The sequence below is a fragment of the Protobothrops mucrosquamatus genome, unplaced genomic scaffold (genome assembly GCF_001527695.2).
Source record: "Protobothrops mucrosquamatus isolate PMUCROS unplaced genomic scaffold, P.Mucros_1.0 scaffold708, whole genome shotgun sequence".
Taxonomy (NCBI): domain Eukaryota; kingdom Metazoa; phylum Chordata; class Lepidosauria; order Squamata; family Viperidae; genus Protobothrops; species Protobothrops mucrosquamatus.
This window is the reverse complement of record NW_015386989.1, coordinates 192,361-215,497: the sequence shown is the minus strand read 5'-3', so window position 1 is coordinate 215,497 and position 23,137 is coordinate 192,361. Positions and strand designations below refer to the sequence as shown.

Here is a 23,137-nt window from a genome sequence, read left to right as displayed (position 1 = left end):
AAACAGACTCAGGCTCAACCCTTCCAAGACAGAGTGGCTGTGGTTGCCGGCTCCCAGGCATAGTCAGCTGACTCCGTCGCTGACTATAGGGGGCGAAACTTTGGCTCCCTCGGAGAGGGTGCGCAACCTGGGTGTCCTCCTGGATCCTCGGCTGACACTAGAAGATCAGTTGACGGCCGTGGCCAGGGGGGCGTTTTACTGGGTACGCCTGGTTCACCAGTTGCGGCCTTTTCTGGACCGGGACGCCTTGCGCACAGTCACCCACGCTCTTGTCACCTCCCGCCTGGACTACTGTAATGCTCTCTACATGGGGCTCCCCTTGAGGAGCACTCGGAGGCTCCAGTTAGTTCAGAATGCAGCCGCGCGGGCGGTGATGGGAGTGACTCGTCGCTCCCATGTAACGCCGCTGCTGCGCGAGCTGCACTGGCTGCCGGTGGCTTTCCGGGTGCGCTTCAAGGTGTTGATTATCATCTTTAAAGCGCTCCATGGCATCGGACCTGGTTATCTCCGAGACCGCGTTCTGCCTCAGATTACCTCTCATCGGCCGATACGCTCCCACAGAGAGGGTCTCCTCAGGGTGCCGTCAGCCAGACAGTGTCGGTTGGCGACCCCCAGGGGGAGGGCCTTCTCTGTTGGAGCCCCCACCCTTTGGAACGAACTACCCCCAGAGATCCGGGTGATTCCGGATCTCCCCTCCTTCCGTCGCGCCCTCAAGACATGGCTATTTAAGCTAGCAGGACTGGCCTAAGGGGTATTTTAATTTGGTTTTTAAAATAATTTTAAAAGAAACGGCCAATAATGAATATTTCATTTTAATCATATTTTAAAATTAGTATTATTGTATTAGTTATCTGTTTTAACTGGCTGTAAGCCGCCCTGAGTTCGTTAGGAGAAGGGCGGGGTATAAATTTGATAAATAAATAAATAAATAAATAAATAAATAAATTGTGGTCATAAGTCAAAGACTAGCTGTATTGCAGGCAAAAATTATTATGATGGTGGGAGTTAACTTCTGTCCTAAGCTCTTTGGAACTGGAGTACTTAGAAATTAACAAAGCCTTTTTTGTTTTCTCTTTAGAGAGGCATCTCTCCTCCTTCTTTGACCAAAAGATCAGCAGAGACCAGGCTCCATGGATGAGTGGGATGCCCCCCAGTGGAAAAAGGAAATTGAAAGCCTTAAGTATCAGTTGGCTTACAAGCGGGAGGTGTCATCAAAAACAATTCCTGAGTGAGTTCACCAGATATTATTTTATGCAAATACAGAACTAGAATGTTACAAGCCTTGAGTTTCTAGCCCCTAAAGTTGCAAACAAAAGGTTTGAAAATGAGTGGAAAATGTGCAAAAGGGGGAAGGGCTAGCAGGAATTTTGATTATTCAGTTATTGTTCCAGTAATTATGTGTCAGTCTTTTTATTTGGTTTCAGTAGAAGATTTGAAGAGTTAAATAATGAACAACTGCATTCAAGCAACAGGGCTGGGTGTTTTGTTTATTTGCAATTAGTATACTGCGTGAACTGTACCTGTTGGGTGAGCAGGATTCCATGCAAACTTGGAAAATGGGTTCAGAAACAAGTTAACATGGAGGCTGGATCTGCACATTTACATTTCCAGATTTAATTTCCAGTTAGAATTGGAAAGATCCAGTCTGAAATCTGGCAAACTGCAGCCAGATCCAGGCCAGATTTTCCAGTCTGTTATTCCAACATTGTGGGTGTTGAAGTAGACCAGGGGTCTTCAAACTTGGCCCTTTTATGACTTGTGGACTTCAACTCCCAGAATTCCTCAGCCAGCGTGCCTGGGAGTTGAAGTCCACAAGTCATAAAAGGGCCAAGTTTGAAGACCCCTGAAGTAGACCAAACCAAGTTAGATAATGACTTTTGATCAGAATAACATATTGATAAGCCTCTGTGCAGAGAAATCAGGCTGTGAATTCTGCTGCTGGGATTACTTTGCATCTCTATAAAGAAATCACCTCTGCTGTGTGTTTCGAAGCATAATTTTCCTCCTCCTTTGATACAGAAGATGATTTGATGTAGTGGTCAAACACATTGGACTAGCAAAGAGAAAACTGGTCCAGTTCTGTTTGTCTTCCTTTAGACATAAAGCCAGCTGGGTCTTTTTGTGTCACCGAAGGCAAACTGCTTGGGCCTGGTTCATGTGGAGTGTACATTACTGACATGCTGCATCCAGAAATCTCCTGCTTTTTGTGATATCAAAACAATCTGTGGCCACAATGGCACATGCTTTTATTCAATAACTGTTTTAAAGTAGTCACATACAATTACCTATTTCTTTAAAAAAATATTATTGTGGTGGAAGAACAGCGATTCTTACAGAAAGGTATCCAAGAACTTTCCTGAGCTTTGGAAATTTTCAAATAACATTATACCAAAGGCAGCCATTCAGAGATTCATATGGGTAATGTGGATGCGCAAATTTTTTTGTTGCTCCTACTCACACTTCTGATTACTTTCCTGTAAATTCCTGCTTGCAACTGTATTTAGAAGCAATTTAGCATCACTTTTTAAAGATGAGAATGTTACTCCTGGAGATGATAGTTTCATCAATCTGTATAACAACCAAGTATAACACTGGATGCTATCAGTGAGAGATCTTGCTTTCTGTTTCTTTCCAGATTCCTTAAATGGATCGAGGAGGGGATTCCAGAAGATCCATTCCTGAACCCAGAACGAATGAAAAACAACCCCTGGGTGGAAAGAGGAAAATGCACAATCCTCTAATCCATGTTCTTAGCCCAGCACTGTCCCTGATTGACAAATGCTTTCCTTTGGGTATGCTCCAAAATTGCATTAAACAGAAGGCTCCAAAATTATTCGCTTGCCGCTCTGGCTAAATCCTCATTCATAGTCCTTTGTTAGTGCTGGGGCCTTAAGCAAGGACTGTGTTAAAGGCTTCCCAAACATTTGGTCTCCTGGGCACTATTGGGGTGGGTGTGGCTTAAGTAGAGATCCAGCTTCATGCACAAGGGGCACTGGAGGTGGGCCTTACGTCAGTGGCTCTCTCTGAAATTCTGACGGCACTGAATTTGCAAAGTCTCCCAGCTCCTGGCTGTGCATTTGCTTCCAAAGGGTTGTCCTACAGAAAGCCGGATTATCCTTACCGGGGATAGTGGCCTGGCCATCTGTTGCGTGGTGGGAGAGAACCAGGATGAACGTGGGTTATTCTTCACTGGCACAGAATGACGGGAGCCTCTAGTGCCACATTGTAGTATGTTAGGACCTGCTTATTTTAAACCTGTCGGTTCATGATTTGGGAACCATTGGGAGGGATAAATTTGTATGGAGGAGACTTCCTATTTTGAATCACTGCAACTAAAAGAATGGAAATTAATTGTAACCAGAAAGAGTGAAGCAGAATCAAAGTCCTTCTTAGGAACCCCACCAGTTGCTCTTTCTTGTAAATCTAATTTTGTTTGCGGTTTTCTTTATTTAGATATAAACATACATTTTGTAAGCATTTTCATTTTTTTGTATTTTAGGAAATTCAGTTTTGCAGTAGAAAACTGCATGAGTGTAATAAGTTTATAAAAATGAAATAAAGCAATACTAAGCATGTCTTTATTTACTCCAAAATAGGATTTCATACAAAAAATACATTAAAAATTCCTCCTTTTGCCTGATTTTTCATGCCCTTATTTCCTTTTTTATTTTTTTAATTGCTAAAGAAAATCTTTAATATAAATGTTTCTCCGAACTGCATTGGAAACACCTTCATTAAACTGGAACCAAACATCACTTTGCCCAACAGCTTTTCCAATTTGCTTTTCTACTGTATTTTTCTCAGGTACCTGATTAGCTTCTAGGAGGAAAAAAGAAAAGAAAAAATGGTAGCTGTAAGGGCTTTGACGATCATAAAGTCAAAATGGTGACTAGAATAACACAACTAAAATCTCCCCCCTTCTTTATATGACTTTTTTTATAAACAAGAGGTGGTTGATTAGGTCTGCCTTGAACTGAGAACCAGAGAATGGTTCAGGCTGGTTAAAGAAGACAGCTCTAACCATGATCAGTGATCAAGGTTTGCAGCCTGATGATTTCCTTGGTCGTTGGGTTCTTCAACTTGTCCTACCTGAAGGGGAGATTAAGGTATTTTTTTCCCCTTGAGCCCTGCAGGGGAACAATAACAAAAATAACCCTAATCTGTTATTTGGTGGGACAAGCAGAAGAATCCAAGGACAAGGAAATCATCAGGCTGCAAGCCTTGATCACTGATCATGGTTAGAACTGCCTTCTTTAACCAGCCTGAGCCATTCTCTGGTTCTCAGTTCAAGGCAGACCTAATCAAGTCAAAAAATCAAGATATTTTTTATACCATGTCCCTCACTGGGGTGCAATCACCACAATACAAATTCACAATTATAAACTACAGAAAAATATTCAAGTTGGTGTAATCATGATACATTTATAGTCACTGCATAAGTTTAAGAACCACTAACTTAGTGAGCTAAAGGGGCTTGACAGCTTTTCATTGTTTCTGTCAGCACTTTAATGTATTAAGAATTTTAACAGATTAAAGAAAATATCACGGAGGGGATTCCAGGAACGCTACACTATAGTCGTGGGGTATATTGCCACTGAAATCTCATCCACAACCTTGACTGTCCCCCTTTTGGGGACTACAGGGACAAGATGGGCTTTCTGTTTTCCTGGGGCTGAGCAACCCTTTCATGAAAGCTCAAAACTACTACAATTTCTATGCTGCAAATTTAAATCACTTTCAAACCCAGTGAATGCTACTACTGGCATGGCCAACCAAAGAAGCAAGGAGGGACTCTGATGATTCTCAGTATGCTTTAACAACAGAGAGCGCATCACGCCCTGTTTGTCCCTGCAGAGGACAAAGATTGAAAGGGCTACAGCCAGTGGTGGGATTCAGACAGTTCTCACCAGTTCAGCAGAACCGGTAGCTAATTTTTTGTTGCCCAGGCCCAGAATGGACTTCTGGAAGCGGCATCCACACAGAGAACCGATTGTTCACCTATTTGAATCCCACCACTGGCTACAGCCCACCCAATGCTTCCTCTTCCCCATGAGGGTTATTTTCCCTGAGGAGACATTTCAATCCAATTTGACAGGTGAGCCGAACCGTACTTTAACCCACCATTTCCTCAGAGGAGGGGCCAGGAGGTTTCCCTTCAGCCGAAATCTTACCTGGTGAAGGGACTGCCTTTTTCTTGAGGATGACCTGGCCAAAGAAGTCTCTTTCTGGCTGGGGGAGGGAAGCAGAGATCATCAGCAACTACTCTTCTACTTTTCTCAAAGAGCAGCACAAAAACAACAGGCTGCAGCTGTTTCAACCTCTGCCAGAGCCTGGATCTCCACTAGGGCACCCAGGGGCATAAAGGTGCCCTACTTGGCACCTTCTTTACTGAATTTCTCCCTACATTTTTCAACAATGAAAAGAAATGGGAAGTTGACAGGTACAAGGCTAAATTCAACTTTAGCTTTATGATCTTCATTCATTCCCAAATCCCCTAGGACTCCACCTAGACAAAATGGGTGACTCCCGGATGATGCTTTGTTGGGACATGTGCCCTCCTGCCTAGAAAACCTGGCATGGCATGGCCAGGTTTTCTGAGAACTGGGTCAATTTATACTAGAAACTTTGCTAATCTGAGGGGATGAAAAATAACCAATTAAAAAAACTATACTAGAATTGGGGGACTGAAATCGTGTTTTTCATTTGCAATTTGTAATTTTTCATGAAGCAGCTTCCTTACTTAGTGGATGTTTTGATGGGTCTCCAACTCAAGCTCCTTTCCCAGACTGCCTAGCAATGTGTTCCAGAATCTTTAGCTGTGCAGCTCATGCGGTTTCTCGGGCCAAAGAGTGTTGGCTTTCTTTTATGCACAATTTCCCTCACAAGACCACAGATGCTTTGGCCAAACTCCGCAATACTGCACCATCCTGCCCTTCTAGCTCTTATATATGGTCATCACCTTTTCCTCAACTGTCGCTCTCTTCACAATTTGGTCGAGACTTTGCTCGTGGTTCCTGATCCTGGATTTGCGCAGCTCCCTACCTGTCCCCGCTTCATGGTTGGTTTCTGTGGGGAGTGACCTGGCCTCTAATGCCTGAGGGAGGGCAGAGAAACATTGGGGTGGTTAGGAGGGGGGAAGAATAAAAGAAGGGGAAAATTACATCAGTTTTACCAGAGCTATGTGCAATCTTCAACTGTTAGGCTTAAAATTTACTTAAAATAAAAATACTTATGATCAGTTCCAAAAGGCCCCCATTAAATTGTGTATTTTCCCCAAATTGTTTATTTTTAAAAAGAGCAGATTAAAAACATTTGTTCTCTTTTAATGCATCACGGATCACCTTGGGAGTGATCACCAACGCTACACCCGGGAGTTAGTGGCAGATTTAAGATATGGGATGGGCAAAAAAAGAAAAACAAACAAAGATCCCCCTGCCCTCTTTTTACTACCTCCCCTCCATGTTTCTTCTCAGAAGCCCCCTGGATATTGTATCATAATGAATAATAATTCCATGGTGGGGAAAGTGAGGTGGAGATGGGCAGGTGTAGTCAATCGCTTTGGACTCACTCTTTGCAAACGAGGCAATGAAACGAGAGCTTGGCTCATCTGAATTACCACCAAATGCCTGCCAATCTGGTGGCGTCAGGGCACGGGCATTTTGCAGTTTGAGACCAGCTCCAAAGGTGCATTTGTAGCGCGAGTCTTATGACCTGCCAGCTCCTCAGAACCAGCCACCAAGCCAGCCAGTGGTGCCCGGGGGCTTCCCAAGGGAAGTCGATACCTGGAGAGGGGCCTCCATCTGCCTCATCTTCTCCAGTTGGATCTCTCTCGCAATGAGCTGCTTGGCCTGGTAAGTCAGCGGTTTCCGAAACGGGAGATCAGGAAACCTACAAACCTCTTCCACATTCCTAGGGTTTACAGCCAAGGCAGCAGTATTATTGTAAAAGGAAACAAGACCCAAAGCATGTTAAAAACAAAGCACGCCTTTTCACACTTGCACTTTCATTTGAATACAATTTGGCATTTGGGTCACAACAAGTTTTTGTAAAACCCACTGAAGTAGGAGTTGCATTCGTGGTGTGTCCGCCGACCAATTGCCATGCCGTCTCTTGGGAGGGCACCCAAAAAAGCAGAGTCCATGTGCGCGCCTGCCTCTTGCTCGCCCCGCGTCTGCTCTCCACAGCGCACTGCAGCTGACCTGAGGCGGCCAGCCAGGCACCGAAGTGCCGCTGAAAACAGCGGAGCCTGTGTGCATGCCTGCTACGCAGTCACCTGTCAACTGTGCTCTCCACACCTCGGATCAGCTGCAACGCCGTGGAGAGCATGGCGGATGTGGGGCGAGAGCGAGGCAGGCGCACACACGGACTCTGCTTTTTTCAGTGCCCTCCCAAGAGGTGGCATGGTGATTGGTCGGCAGACACACCACGAATGGGGACTCATCATCCCCCAAACCCTGCTGCTGCCAAAGTGGATCCCGGGCTGCAATGTGTGCTGCAATGGAGAGACAGCAACTGGAGCAGCCGGTGCGAGGGAAGGAGGAGCGGGGAGAAGAAAGAGGAAAAGTGGCCGAGTAAGAAGCGCCACCGAAAACAGCAGAGACCGTGTGCCTGCCTGCCACATACTCGCCCCTTGTTAGCCATGCTCTTCATAGTGCGCTGCAGCTGATCCGAGGCGTGGAGAGCATGGCTGACACGGGGCAAGCGTGTAGCAGGTGCAAACACAGACTCTGCTGTTTTAGGCAGTGCTTCGTGCCTGACCGGCCGGGATGGCCCCACTCCTCACTCGGCTGCTTTTCCTCTTTCTTCTCCCCGCTCCTCATTCCCTCGCGCCAGCTGCTCCACTTCCCGTCTCTCCATTGCAGCACATATTGCAGCCTGGGATCCACTTTGGTAAACTTCTTTTGTTTGTGGGACTGCCCACGTTGGCGGAGGAGCGCGTCAGAGCTGGAAAGAAGGTTAGTAAAGAAATGCTTTGGGAAGGGAGGGCATCTGGGTGGTAGTGGGTGAGGCAAGCTCTCCAGCTCCACGGCGGAAGAGAAATGTGACGCTTTCTGGCTCCGGCACTCTACCTGGCACTTTGGTGGCTGTGTGGGCAGAGCTGCGAAGAGGGCCAGATGGCCAAAGTGCAAGCAGTCTGGCGCGGAAGGGGAGTGAGAGGGCAAACCCCCTAAGGCTGCCAGGCCTGAAACGGGCTCATCGCTCTCTAGCAGCTGCCCAGGCGCACCAGAGGGAAGGCCAGCATCTATCAGTACCAGCACTTACGGTAAACACGGCGGGATTCCGGCTCTGGCAGGGAAGGGGCAACCGGCATGGGAACTATAGACATTATGGCTTGCTTCAGCACCCTCCCTGACCCTCCGGTGTTCTGCCAGCGCTTTGGCCTTGGGCTGCCTCCATATGTGCAAGCCATGCCCTGCCCCAGCGCATTCGCCACCTGCCGTAATGTAAGACAGGGCTCCCCAACCTGTGGGCCGCGGCCTGGTAGTGGGACGTGGCCTGTTGGCCACTGGGCTGCAGAACAGGCTGGCCAGTGCGCGTGCACACTCCCCCCCACTCATACTAGTGCCATGGCTGCGGGGCACGAAAATGGGCTGTTGCCGAGTCACACAAAAACGGGATGCCGCTGCACCACAGGGTGCAAAAATGGGCTGCTGCTGCAGGGGGCATGGAAATGGGGCACTGCGCCATGCAAGAATGGGGCAGGGCTAGTATCACACTGGCGCTAGCCCCGCTATGTTTGTATTGCGGCATCCTTGTGGCCCTGTGCGCACGCACACATGTAAAATGCTTCCCCCTCCCTTTCCCTCTGGTCCGCCAACTGAGAAAGGTTGGTGATCTCTGATGTAAGACATCCCCCGAAAATAAGATCTAATGGGTCTTTTGGTAAAAATAAAAATAAAAAAATAAGACCCATTCTTATTTTTGGGGAAACATGGTAACATATTCTAGTTTTGTGTACCTCTTTTATTGTTCTTATTTAAGTATTAAATACATGAAATAATAAACTACCTTTTGGTATATCGGTTTTTTTATACTTAAAACGATCATTAGGGCAGAGAACCAGTTGTTAAATTATTTGAATCCCACCACTGAACAGACCCTAAGCACTTTCAGATTCTGGCTATGAGACGCCACTTTTGAACATAGCCTTGTATAAAACTCCTGTGTGCACAACCCTGGAAACCAAAGGGATTTTTCCACAGAGTTGGTTTTCTCAGGGAGCTTAGGTAACTAGGACTCAACCATCTCATTTGGTAGATTGAAATGCCGCTGGCTTTTAATCAGTTGGTTCTTCTGTACCATAAAACGCAGGGTCCAGCACCATCACCACTGGCATGTCTGATTTTCACAAAGGGTCCAGACTACGCTATGCTTGGAATTGTTCCAGGGAGAACAATTGTGAAATCATGAAAAACCTATCTGCTACATGAAAAGGTGGTACTTACGGGTCAAGCTTATAGATGTACTGGCCTTCGGGAGTCTGCTCCTGATGGTAGGTAAGATTGTATGTCAGCATAATATTGATCAGCTGTGACAACTGCTCCTTTTCGTTCTGATTGTACAGCTGTGTGTTCACCTAAGAAGATAAGAAAAATCGACCATCTTAACTTAGTATTTTGCTTCTCCCACCATCCAGCAAGCAGGAGACAGAGAACCAGATCTCTGTTCAGTAATATTTGGGGAGAGTTGCCCTCAATCTGAAGATAATGTAGAGGCTTCCTCTATGCATTCATCCTATCATCCTGTATGAAAGCAGCCCAAGTCTTAAGGAAATCAAAAAAGCTCTGGTCGGTCAGGCCAAAGCTCAAATTAGTCCAGTGTCTTCTTTTTCACAGCAACGAGACCATGCTGCTGGGATGCTTGCAAGCAGGAGACAGAGGCCAGGCCTCCTCCCATGAGTATTCTCCAAAACAGGCATTTGGAGGGATGTGGAGATATCATGGAGTCTTCAGCGCCAACAGGTTTTACCAGCTGTCAGAACCCTATCTTTCTATCGGCACGGGATTTCTTGTTCTTTTCAGGTTCTGCCATTCTCCTGGGGGAAGGGGAAAGCTTGGGGTTGCTCATGTGTATTTCCTTTGCTTTGTTCCTTGCTCTATCCTCTTTGATGTTTCTCGATTGGGGGTGAGAATGGATGTGGCTCCGGCCATCTGCCTTATCTCTGGACGTGGAAGAAGCGGTGCAGAGAGACCTAACAACCTTGGAAGCGGCACCTTATCGCTCTGTTCCCACAGCATCTTTATACCTGTGGATTGGCCTGTTTGAACCGTCCAGATGGACAGTTGGGGTGGGGTTACCATTGACTCTTTTGACCTATTGATTCATGCGGGAAATTCTCAGATCCTGCCTTCTATTCCTGCTGTCAACATCTCCCAATAAAAGTTCCTTTTGAAATGCTTTCTTGGGAGGACTGATTGAGGCAGGTCCTTACACCAGCTTTTCTCCACTAAAGCCATCAAACTAATGGTCAATACTACAACTTATACAGAATGAATAATCATGAGGTTATGATTATTAGATTATTAGATTAATGCTTCCTAATTATTTCACACATTAAAATTTGATTAAAAGAATAGGAAAGTTCTGGAATCCAACAGATGGCAATTACTAAGGTTTAAACAATTGTTTCGCCTATTATTATTGCTTAATCTTCAGTTCAATTCACAGTCTGCAATTGGTAAAAACTTAACAGTTCAAGCCCTAACCAAGGACCTAAGAGCTGTAAAGGTAACGTTTGAGTTCCGAATAGGGTGTTTTTTAGCAGAGTCAGAATATTCAGGTAAAATAAGTTCAAAATTTTCAGCCCTTTTGGTATTGTTCCAAGGGTTCCTATTACTATTGGCACAAGCACTGATTTCTTCCTCCACAATCACTCAACTTCAATTTGCAAATCACAATATTTTCTTATTTTTTCTAGTTGTTTTTCTTCAATTCGGGCATCACCTGGTATTGCAATATTAATGAACCAAACTTTTTTCTTTTCCACAATAGTGATGTCAGATGTGTTGTGGGCCAGATGTCTGTTTAGTTCCACAGGATCTTGACTTGCTCATTTTCAAGAACTTTGTCAACTTGGTGTTCCCAGTAAGTTTTGCTGCATTCAAACCAAATTTCTGGCAAAGCTGCCAATGTATGATTTTTGGCAACTCAATCATGACATTGTAGATAATCAGTCTGTGAAATTTTGCTGCAGCCACTGATAAGGTGGTCCACTGTTTCATCTTTCTCATTGCATAAGCAACATTTGCTGTTGTTACTGACATGTTGAATTTTTGCTTTCATGGAATTGGTTTGCAAGGCTTGTTCTTGAGCAGCCAAAGTGAAGCCTTCAGTTTCTTTCTTCAGCACCCCTGATCTCAACCAGCTCCAGGTTAGCATTATTATTATTATTATTATTATTATTATTATTATTATTATTATTATTATTAGTAGTAGTAGTAGTAGTAGTAGTAGTAGTAGTAGTTATAGTTAATCTTCAATTTGATTCTCAGTCTAGGACTGGTAAACACTTAACAGTTCAAGTCCTCACCAAGGACCTAAGAGCTGCTAAGGTAGTGTCTGAATATATAGGCATTATTATAATTATTACTTTTACTATTATTGTTATGGATCTGCTGCAGTTGGGTTGAGTTCTTAGTCACTGTTTGGAATAGGAAGGTGACTGAGGCTCTGGATAGGATTGTGCCCATGCAACCTCTACTCATCCGTAGACCTCTCTGTCCTCCGTGGTATACAGAGGAACTGAGAGGGATGAAATGGACAAAGAGAAGTCTAGAGTGTCAGAATCCATATATTATTAAGGGGGATTTTTTTCTATTTCTTTTTATTTCATTGCTCCAGGTTCTGCCATTCTCCTGAAGGGGAGGGGGGAAAACGCTGCGGGCTGTCTTTGTTTCTTTCTGTTGCTACAATGTATCCCTTCCACTGTTTCTGCACATTTACTCTTTGAACTGTCTCTTTCTTGATGTTACCTTGGGGCGAGAAAGGAATGTGCCATCTGGCTTATCTCCAGTTTCGGAAAGGAAGGTGTGAAGACCCAACATCGATGCAAGCCTGGGAAAGACCTGCGTTATCAGCTCCTTTCCCACAGCAGACTTAACACCTGAGGATTGGCCCATTCAAACTGACCAGATGAACTATTGGGGTAGGGTTTGCTTGGGACTCTTTTAACCTATTGATCTGAGCGGGAAACCCTCAGATCCTATCTATCATGCCTGCTATCAGCTTCTCCTAATAAAAGTTCCTTTTGGAAGAAACTGCTTCCACAAGTTCTGCTTTCTTAGGATGAGGTTTTGAAGTGGGCCGACAGTCAGCCCAGAAGGAAGACCCTTACTGGGGGACTTAGCAAACGATGTCGGATAATGGAACGGAAAGGGAAGAACCTGCTATTGGGGGGGGGAAGCCTCCTACCAAGCAAATCCCTGTGGATACAGCTCCGAATCCTCGAGCTCGTCGGAAGAGGTAGTGGTTGCAGAACGCCACCACAAGCCCAGGTGGTCGATGGGTGTCAGGGAGAAGGAAGACTGGGAGAAGAAAGCCAGAAAGGTGATGCTCAGATGAGGCAGTCATCAACCAGGTTGGAAAGTCGAGATGGAGAGGTCACTCCGCCTTAGCAAAGATGAGGATGACCGACCAACACGTTCAAGCCAGTTTCTGGAAAAAGCCACTGACATGTTGAGAATCGCTCTCGACTCCCTGAGGGAGGAGAAAACTGACCCACACTGGGGCAACGTCAACCTAGGCTCCGCAGAAGGGACAGATGAAGGGGGGGGGCAAGCCAGCAGTCCTGGGCCCTTCTGCAAACACCGCTGAAGCCGGAGCCATCACAACCGCCACTGCCACCCCTGGCCAAGCAGCATCCGCAGACAGAGATGGACAATGGAAGAAGGGACATTGATCCATTCGAAAGTTCCTGCCGCTGGAGCTGAAGTACCGTGGGGAGCCATGCACCTGGGATTTTTCCTAACCCAGGTGCTAAACTACATGGAGGAATATGGCCGCGACATACCAAGTGACCAGGGCCGGATTCACATCGTGCAAGCAGCCCTGGATGGCACCGCAGCGGACTGGATGGTAGACCTCCACGATGCCGATGCCCCAGAGCTGCAAAACCTTAACCAATTTATGGCAGCTCTTAAGACGTCATTTTGAAGACCCCCTAGCTGACCGCAAGGCATGGGAGCGAATAAAACTGTCCGACAAGGCAGGCAACCCGTAGCGGAATACACCCAAGAATTCCGAGCCCTGGCCAGCAAACTAAATTGGCCAGAGGACATCCTGATCGGGCATTTCAAGGATGGCCTGAACTATGACTTATATGATGCCTGCATCCCCCGAGGAGACCCCGAATGACTTCAAGACTGATACGTCCTGGCCGAGGAGGCAGAGATTGACCGGGCTAAGAGGCAACGGCACGGGGGGAAATCGTGGGGAAGATCACCATCAGAGCCAACCCATGAACCATCGAAGCAAGCCAAAAGAACATAGGATGCTTCAAATGCGGAAAAGAGGGGCACCACGCAGCTGAATGCTGCTCACCCACTCCTGTCCGGGAACCTGATCGAGCCCCGGCTGGGAAACCCAGGAAGACTCCAGCAAAGTCGAAAGAGACGGCCATGAAGAGCACGGATGTCGTCGAGTTCCCTGCCTCATCCAAACAAGGGAACTCCAACACCCCCAGGAGAGACGTCCAACTCATCAGACGACAACTCAGAAGATGAACCACTGGTAAGTGGATCCATTGTACCCCTCACCAGGACAGTAGAATTGTTTAGCCCTGGAATGCCTGAGAGAGTGGAAATCAGGGCATTAATTGACTCTGGCTGCACCCGCTGCTTCATAAGCCCAATGTTAGTGGGGAATTTGGGGATTCCAGTGAGGAGGTTGAAGAAAACGATCTCATTTGGTCCATAGCAGGGGGGATGCCTGCCACACTAGCCACATTGCCAGTCCAACTCACCATAGGGGACCATGTAGAGACTATAACATTTGTGGTGACCCCTGGCATGGAATGCCCCCTTATCCCAGGCATGGCATGGCTGACCAAGTGGAACCCGAAGGTGGACTGGAGAATGAAGAACTCAGGTTCCCAAATGGGGAACCAGCCAAGGACACAGCTCAACCCCAAGATGGTGGAAATCCTGCCGAGAAAGACACAGTAGGGTGGGAAAAAGAACTACCAGAGATTCCGGAGGAATACAGAGACCTAGCTGAAGTGTTCAGCGAGGAAAAATCCAATGAACTGCCCCCTCATCGGCCCACGGACTGTTCCATAGAGATCCGCCCGGGTGCAAAACTCCCCAAAACCAAATTGTATTCCATGAGCCTGCAAGAATTAGAGGAGATGCAGAAGTTCATAGACAAAAATTTAGAAAGAGGTTTTATTTAGCCGGCGAAGCCAAAAACCGCTGCCCCATTGTTCCGAGAAAAAGATGGGACTCTTCGCCTCTGCATAGATTACAGATCTCTGAACGCAGTGAGCGAGAGCAATCTATACCCTCTTCCCCTCATGAGTGCTATCCCACCTGTCAAAGGGGAAAATCTTCTCAAAGCTAGATTTGAGAGAAGCCTATTACAAGATGAGAATAAAGGAGGGGGACGAATGGAAGACAGCCTTCAATTGCTCCTTAGGATGTTACCAGTTCAAGGTTCTATCTTTTGGATTACAAGGAGCACCCGCAGTATTCATGCAATTGATAAATGACATACTTTGGGAGCACCTGTACAAGGGGGTGCTTGTTTACCTAGATGACATCTTGATATTCACTGAGACAATGGAAGAACATGTGAAACTAGTCAAAGCCATCTTAAAAAAGCTCCGGGCAGCTCGCCTATATGCCAAACTCTCTAAATGAGAATTCCATAAGGAGAAAATTGATTATTTGGGATATTGCATCTCACCAAATGGCATAGAAACGAATCCCGAGAAGGTCCGAGCAGTATTAGAATAGGCTCCGCCCCGCACCAGAAAGCAATTGCAGAGTTTCCTTGGCTTTGCTAACTTTTACCGGCAATTCGTCCCCTCTGCCCAAATTGCATTACCAATTACGAACCTACTAAAAACCAAAGGGGAGGGGAAACCCAAGCCAAGCCAACCATTAAAATGGATAGTGAAATGTCAAGCCGCATTTGAAAGGCTTAAAAGACTATTTTCCATGGAACCGGTTTTGAGACACCCCGACACTGATAAACCTTTTGTGATTCAGGCTGATGCCAGTGATGTAGCTGTGGGGGCTGTACTTTTACAGGAAAATGATGAGGGGAAATTACAACCCTGCACATACACATCAAGGAAGCTCACAGAGACAAAACAAAGGTGGGCAGTCTGGGAGAAAAAGGCTTATGCAGTACGATGGGCTCTTCTCACTTGGCGGCACTTCCTGGAGCGGAACAAAATTCCTTTCCAAGTGTGGACCGACCACAAAAACCTGGAAGCACTAAAAACACCCAGGAAATTAACTCCTAAACAAGCGAGATGGTCACAACATTTCCACCGGTTTAACTTCATGTTAAAACACTTGCCGGGAGGAAAAAACTTTTTAGCAGACGCTTTGTCCAGACTGCCCCGGTATAGCAGTAATCAAAGTGACGTAATGAAACTACTCATGCCAAATAAACAACTAGCAGCACAGGTTACCACCCGAGCACAAGCCAAACTCCAAAAACCTTTCACAAGCCAAGCAGGAATCGAGTTCAAAAAAGCGCTAGAAACAGATGAATGGTTCCTAAGCCACAAGAACCTATGCACCATAACAGATGGTCTGCCATGGGTTGGGGGGAAATTATACATACCCAAAAACCAGAGATTAACATTCATGCAGTTGTGCCACGACTCAAAGTCAGCAGGCCATTTCGGGTTTGTGAAAACGTTGCACCTGGTCAAAAGGCAATTTTGGTGGCCATCAATAAAAAAGGACATTGAAAGCTATGTGGCTAGCTGCCCAATCTGTGCCTCAGCGAAGAGATTGCAAGGAAAAACAGCTGGATTACTGCAACCAGTAGCGACCCTCTCAGTGCCCTGGAAGGAGATTTCCATGGACTTTATTGTGGAGTTACCAGAGAGCAGGGGGAACACAGTCATCTGGGTCGTAATGGACCTATTCTCCAAACAAGTACATTTTATTCCCTGACCAAAAATCCCCAATGCAAAGACACTCACAAAGCTTTTTGTTCAACACGTATACCGACTTCATGGAGCCCCACAGCGCATCATATCTGATAGAGGAGTACAATTCACATCAGAGTTCTGGAAAGCGTTCCTAAGCTTGTTAGGAATCACCCAAGGACTGTCATCTAGTCATCATCCACAAACGAATGGTGGGACTGAATGGCCGAACTCAGTACTAGAACAATACTTAAGATGCTTTATTAATTACCAGCAGGACAACTGGACTGATCTACTTCCCTTCGCAGAAGTTGCCTACAACAACACAGTTCACTCCGGCACGGATTGCACTCATTTCCAAGTTGCAACAGAACAGAGTTTTAACCCAATGTCTGAACTTCCTTCAAGTGACCCTGTCATCCCCTCCCTAAAGGAGTGGATCACACAACTTAGAAACACCTGGCCAGTTGCAAGGAAAGTCTTAGACGAAGCTAGACAAGCGTATAAAATGCAAGCTGATAAAGAGAACTGAGCCAAAACCGTTTAACGTAGGGAAGAAGGCTTACTTGTCCACCAAATACTTAAAAGTCCCTACAGCCCTCAAAGAAACTAGGACCAAAATTTGTGGGACCATTCCCCATTATCAGAATCATAAATCCTGTCACAGTAGAATTAGAACTCCCAAAAACACTCAGACAGGTTCACCTTATTTTTCACTGCAGCCTTCTAAAATGCGAACAGCAATCACCCTTAAGGCCAGCTGCTCCTCCTCCCCCTCCTCCCATTATGGTGGAAGGAGAACAGCATTTTGAAATTAAAGAAATTCTAGATTCCAGGAAACACCATGGTTCCATCCAATACCTAGTAGCATGGAAGCATCTTCCACCCTCCCACGTTAGGGCCCCCAAGCTCCTTAGCAAGTTTCACGCCGCATATCCCGACAAACTGGACTAATCCTGTCTCCTTTTGTTTTCTGTTTTCTCCCACAGGTAGATCTCTCTTTCTTTTAAGGGAGGCAAGATGTCACTGGTGGAAGACAAGGGATGAACTTGATCGAACACAGGTAAGCTTTTAAGGCCTGCCTCATGGTGATTCATGCCGTGAAGTGTAAATACTTCTCCGCACTAATTGCGTCTGCAGATAATTGACCAGTGACCCTCTTTAAGGTGAGCCGTCTCCTGAGGTCCACCTGAAGGGGTGCGCTGAGGAATTTGCAGATTTTCTGGAAGACAAAATTGCTCGACTTCATTCCCAGTTAGATGCTGGTGTGGTTGCTGGTCCGGTGGAGGCCCCTGGGGCAGGTTCTTGCCCTGTTATTTGGGAATGGTTTGACCCTGTTGCTCCTGAGGAAGTGGATAGGATTTTAGGGAGTATGCGCACAAGCTCCTGTGTTTTAGACCCATGTCCTACCCGAGAGGTGACATGCAGGTAGACTCTGGCGGTGATTAATGCTTCCTTACAGCAGGGGGCAATGCCCCAGCACTTTAAGGAGGCTGCGGTCTGTTCTCTTCTCAAGAAGCCATCGCTGGATCCCACCATTGGATAATTTCCGACCTGTCTCCAATATTCCCTTTTTGGGGAAGGTAGTTGCGTGGCAGTTCCAGAGGTTTCTGGATGAAACGGATTATCTAGACCCCTACCAGTCAGGATTCAGGCCTAGATATGGGACAGAAACGGCATTGGTCATGCTTGTCAGAACACATTTTTCTCTGGGGGGGGAATCTATTTTATTTCTTCTTTTTTCTTTCTGAGGGTTCTGCCATTCTCCTGAGGGGGAGGGGGGAGAACTCAGTGGTATGTTTCTCTGCTTTGCTACAATGTATCCTTCCCGCTGTTTCTACAAACTTACTCTTTGAACTGTCTCTCCCTTGATGTTACCTTGGGGCGAGAAAGGAATGTGTCTCCGGCCATCTGGCTTATCTCTCGCTGCAGAAAGGAAGGTGCGAAAACCCAACATCATCTTCACAAGCATGGGAACGGACCCAGTTATCAGCTCCTTTCCCACAGTGAACACCTGAGGATTGGCCCATTCAAACTACTGGATGAACTATTAGAATGGGGTTTGCTTGGGACTCTTTTAACCTATCAATCTGAGCAGGAAACCCTCAGATCCTGCCTATTATGCCTGCTATCAGCTTCTCCTAATAAAAGTTCCTTTTGAAAGGAAACTGTTCCAAGAGTCCTGCTTTCTTGGGATGAGGTTTTGAAGTAGGCCAACAATACTTTTTGATGATCTCTGGTAGGAGAAGGATGAAGGTAGCGCATCCATCCTGGCTCTGCTTGACCTCTCGGCGGCTTTCAATACCATTGACCAGGGTATCCTTCTGGAGCGACTTAGAGGGTTGGGAATGGGGGGCTTTGAGCTGGTTCATTTCCTTCCTCTGTGGCCGCTCTCAGTCGGTGTTAATAGGAAGCGAGAGATCCAGCCCTCGCCCACTCTTTTGTGGGGTCCCACAAGGCTCAGTACTCTCTCTGCTCCTATTCAACATCTACATGAAGCCATTGGATGAGATCATCAGTCACCATGAACTGAGGTATAATCAATATGCTGTTGATACTCAACTGTATATCTCAGCTTGTGGTGAGTTAAGCGATGCCATGACCTCCCTCCCTCTCGCAGTGCCTGGAGGCTGTTGGGGACTGGATGGGGAGCAACGGGTTGAAACTGAACCCTGGCAAGACCGAGTGGCACTGGGTTTGGGGTTGTTTGGTCCATGGAGAATCACCATCTTTGGTCTTGGATGGGGTGGCACTGCCCCAGACAGACCCAGTGTGTAATCTGGGGGTTCTCCTGAACTTGCAACTCCTGCTTGAAGAGCAGGTGGCACTCATGGCCAGGAGGGGCTTTGCACAACTGCAGGTTATGCCCGTTATGCCCTTTCCTGGACCAACAATACTCACAGTCACTCATGCCTAATCATCTCCCATCTTGACTATTGCAACACGCTCTATGTGGAGCTGCCCTTGAAAAGCATCCAGAAGCTCCAGTTGGTGCAAAATGCAGTGGTCCGCATGGTTTTGTGCTGACCTTGGTGTGCACATGTTACCTTTCCTGTGGGAGCTGCATTGTTTGCCAATTTGCTTCTGGGTGCAATTCAAGGTTCTGGTTGTCACCTTTAAAGCCCTTCATACCTTGGGACCAGGTTATCTGAGGGACCGTCTCTTGCCGGTCACATCCACCCAAGCCACTAGAGCGGGGAGGCAAGGAATGTTGTGGGTCCCGTTCCCCTAAGGAGATACATCTGGCGGGACCCAGAAGAAGGGCCTTCTCCGTGGTGGCTCCCTCCCTCTGGAACATCATCTCTCTGGAAATTAGACTGGCCCCCACTCTGACACTCTTTCGGAAGGCCCTGAAGACCTGGTTCTGCCAGCAAGCCTGGGGGACGCAGAGTGGGATGGAGTCCATTAAATGGCTGGTAAGAGTGTGTGTTGTCGCTTGGTGGGGGTTATTTTATTTTATTTTGTATTTCTTTTATGTTGTGTTTTTATTTTCTGTAAGCCGCCTTGAGTCGCTATAAACAAGTAGGTGGCAATATACATTTTCCAAATAAAAAGTAACAATTATATTATTGCTGTTGTTATTTTGTCTAATCATTCAAGCTTTCACAACTTGCCCCTTCCAGTTTTTTCCCCACTTCTCTTTCCAACTTGCCCCTTCCCCAGTTTTTTCCCCACTTCTCTTTCTCTTCTCTGAGGGGAACAGATCTCTTCCTAGTCCCAATCCACTGCTGTGCTATGTCCTGATTCACACATACATGTTATTTGGTTTCTAAAATCATGGATTATTTGTCTTATGCTATAATACTCCACAATCTAGTCCCTACTCTTGTCTAGAGCTAATCTAGATGTGTGATGACTCCTCCAGGTACCTCTTCAGATGTCAGTTGGGAGGATGAACCAATCCCAGGCAGTCAGGAGGGGAGTTGGTTAACGGCTCTGAGCAGCCGGCTGAGAGTGAACCACAGCTGCAGCAGGATAGTCCCGAGGCTTCAGGAGGGAAAGCACACAGCTGCAGCTGGTTAATGAGGAGGAACTGCCTTCTGCATCTTTTACGAGAACATGTAAGGCAGAGAAAAAGCAATAGCAGTGAATGTCAGCTGATTACTCATGAGGAAGCAGCTTTGTCCCTCTTGATGGGCTGCACCAGAAGCACAGCAGACAGATGGAGACAATGCTGGGAATGTGTTCATTTCCTAGCTGTGTGTTTCCTGGTTGTTGTGATTCCTGCCTTGCTTTCGACTGACATGGTGCCTTGATTTTGGATTGTGCCTTGTGAACTTTGGATTTTTCTTGTCTTGTGAATCCTCTTGTGTTGTGGATTTAATTTTGCCTGGTGGATCTGTCTTCTTTGGGAAACACCAGGAGGGGAGTTGGTCAATGGCTCTGAGCAGCCGGCTGAGAATGATTTGGTTGAACCACAGCTGCAGCAGGATAGCCCTCCCTTTTGGACTCATTGGCCACTGCTCTGTGGACCAGCATTGGTCTGCTTTTGGCTGAACTTAATTGGGACAGTTTTGTGTTTCTGGTGAAGGGAATTGCTGGGTAATACTAATAAACCCATTAAACCACTGTTGCACCACTGTGAGTGAGTGGGACAGCACAAGATACAATTAATCCTTGTTTCTCCAATATAATCACCGCTATAATACTTCAAAAAGGGAAGCTGGATGAAAAGTGAGTGACTGGTCTATAACCAGCCTGGAAACTGGAGGTGGACTTGAATTTGGATCTGGGTTTGGTACAGATTTTATCTCCAAAATTAGGCTTCTTGAAGCCCCAGGTCCTTCTGGATAATGCCCTTTGCCAGGGTTGAATGTGTAACACCATTCAGTTTTGTAGGACAGGAAGAAGGATCACTGGAGGAACTGGACACATCAGAGATGACCCACAAGTGCATGCACCAAACTTTCCAAGTAATATTTTTAATTAATAAGTTGGGCACCTGGGAGGTAACAAAAAAGCTTCCTGGACACACTGATGCTCAGGCAGGAGAGTCCTGGGCATCTGACGGAGGCCACAATGATATCAGAATGTTTCACATGTTGCAATGACACAATATAACTAACATAAATGATTAATAATTGCATCATTTGTGCCAAGAGGTGCATTATGGCATTTGCTCTACCCACCCACTGTAACAGACAGCAATTTGTGTTAACTGGGAAGGAATAATATTGTCTCTCCTAAATGAGCTGCATTTTCAAACACCATCAAATGGGGGAAGGAGATAGGGTTGTTTGGTTTTGTTTCTTACATGCAGTCTTCAAAAAACAGTTAACTCATGGCTTAGACCAGCATCTAAAGCTAGCTGATTAGATAGGCCACATCATGCCAGGTTGCCAAGCAGAACTCACTCAGAATCACAGAATCTTGTAAGTTGGAAGCAATCAGGCAGGATCTTCTAGCATCTGATAGATATATGTAACTGTTCAATTGTTGGAAGACTTCAGGAAATACGTTAACACACAAATTTTCTTGAGATTAGCATGGCAAGAAAAGAAAATGTTGCTAACATTTCCCAAGACGATGGTTTTCTACTCATAGGAATATTTTTATTTGGAAGCTATAGCAATGCAAATCTGTGGACAGGTCTTAAGTTGGAGAGTAATTGATTGATTGATTGATTGATTGATAATTTAATTTGTATACCGCCCTACTCCCGTAGGACTCAGGGCGGTTCACAGCATATTAAAAACAAATAATATACACAAAATACAAAATACAAAAAATAAAATACAGAAATACAAAAAATACAAAAATAAACCCCGATAAAAACCGAATTAAAACCAAATATTACCCGCTGTNACAGATGGTCTTCCAATGTCAGCCGTGGATCCAGGAGGACTCCCAAGTTGCGAGCCTTCTCTGAGGGGGCCAAAATTTCGCCCCCTATAGTCAGCGATGGAATCAGCTGACTATGCCGAGGCGCCGGCAGCCACAGCCACTCAGTCTTGGAAGGGTTGAGCCTGAGTCTGTTCCTCCCCATCCAGACCCTCACGGCCTCAAAACCTCTTGCTGTGCAAAAATCTTTATAAAATAAAAGATGTTTGCTAACACTTAGTTCAACACAACTCCTAGTTCTATTAGATTGGATGTGTCCATCCATCAGCAGCATCCACAGATAAGGAAGAAAGAATTTGAACTGTTAATGTAATGCCCCCCTCCCCAGAAGCTGGCTTTTAATGTGGATATTGCCTTTCTAGTCTGTGCAAAAGAGCCACAGATTAGAAGCAGCATCTTTCATTCTGATTCTGGTGTTCACCAATGCCCTTCATTCACAGATGGCTTGGCTCCGTTTTAAGTTGTGTGGGGCTCTGTAAATAATGACTGCTAGATTTTATCTATCGTTTGTATGTTGTTGTCTTAACTGTTCAGTCATGTCTGACTCTTGGCAACTTTATAGGCAAATGCTCTCCATGCTATCCTGTCAAGCACAGCTTCTTTCAGTTGTTGGATGTTCATCTTTGTATCAGTTTTGATGTTATCAAGCCAGCGTGTCTAGAATTTTGAACTGGCCTGACCTACTATACTGATCCCTACTCTGAGTCTCTCCCTTATTCTGCTCATGTTGATGTCAAGTCTTTCAGACTTCTGGCTACTGTTTGTAGTCATTTTATGTCCTGGAAGATGACAAATTTAATAGCAGTGATGTTGATTTGTCAGGTGGAATATTTATACAAATTGAAATGCTCTATACTTTTCAAAGAGATAAAGTAGTCTTCTCAAGCATATCTTTTGTTCTAGAATCTGTGCTCCATTTTCCCAATTTCTTGGTAAAGAAATTATTCCATTATTTCAAAACAGCGATTGTCTTCTGCTTGGAGATTACAATAAAAAACTGCTTAATTTAAGTAGTTATCTGTAAATTCACACAACCCACCCTGCCACCTGTTTCAAGTGATCTCTGTTCCTTCTTTGTTCCATTGTATCAGCCTTAGAAAATGAAGGTGTTTGCTATGGGCAGCACCAAATTATGCATAGTATGCACACAGAGCAGGAGTCTGTGAAGAATTTTGTAAGCTTCCAAAGGTC

At 45.8% G+C, this 23,137-nt stretch overlaps 2 protein-coding genes across 2 annotated transcripts in view; one reads left to right on the top strand and one right to left on the bottom strand.

Moving 5' to 3' along the window:
* Positions 1–1,130: 1,130 nt before the first annotated feature.
* GNG13 (G protein subunit gamma 13) lies at positions 1,131–2,764 on the top strand. The gene is made up of 2 exons (XM_015818257.1): positions 1,131–1,228; positions 2,636–2,764. The coding sequence occupies exons 1-2, from the start codon at positions 1,131–1,133 to the stop codon at positions 2,739–2,741; spliced, it is 204 nt and encodes a 67-aa protein (XP_015673743.1). The 3' UTR covers positions 2,742–2,764.
* An 800-nt stretch (positions 2,765–3,564) lies between these two features.
* CHTF18 (chromosome transmission fidelity factor 18) overlaps positions 3,565–23,137 on the bottom strand; it is a 54,912-nt gene continuing 35,339 nt past the window's right edge. Inside the window, exons 18-22 of the mRNA XM_015818254.1 lie at positions 9,447–9,577; positions 6,783–6,909; positions 5,960–6,094; positions 5,172–5,229; positions 3,565–3,819 (exon numbers count right to left, since the gene is read on the bottom strand). Coding sequence (XP_015673740.1) covers positions 3,680–3,819; positions 5,172–5,229; positions 5,960–6,094; positions 6,783–6,909; positions 9,447–9,577 — 591 coding nt within the window. The 3' untranslated portion in view covers positions 3,565–3,679. The remainder of the gene's footprint in view (positions 3,820–5,171; positions 5,230–5,959; positions 6,095–6,782; positions 6,910–9,446; positions 9,578–23,137) is intronic.

Coding starts and splice junctions, on each gene's coding strand:
- GNG13 (XM_015818257.1), top strand. CDS start 1,131: ATGGATGAGTGGGATGCCCCCCAGTGGAAAAAGGAAATTGAAAGCCTT. Junction 1,229..2,635: donor TCATCAAAAACAATTCCTGA/GTGAGTTCACCA, acceptor GTTTCTTTCCAG/ATTCCTTAAATGGATCGAGG.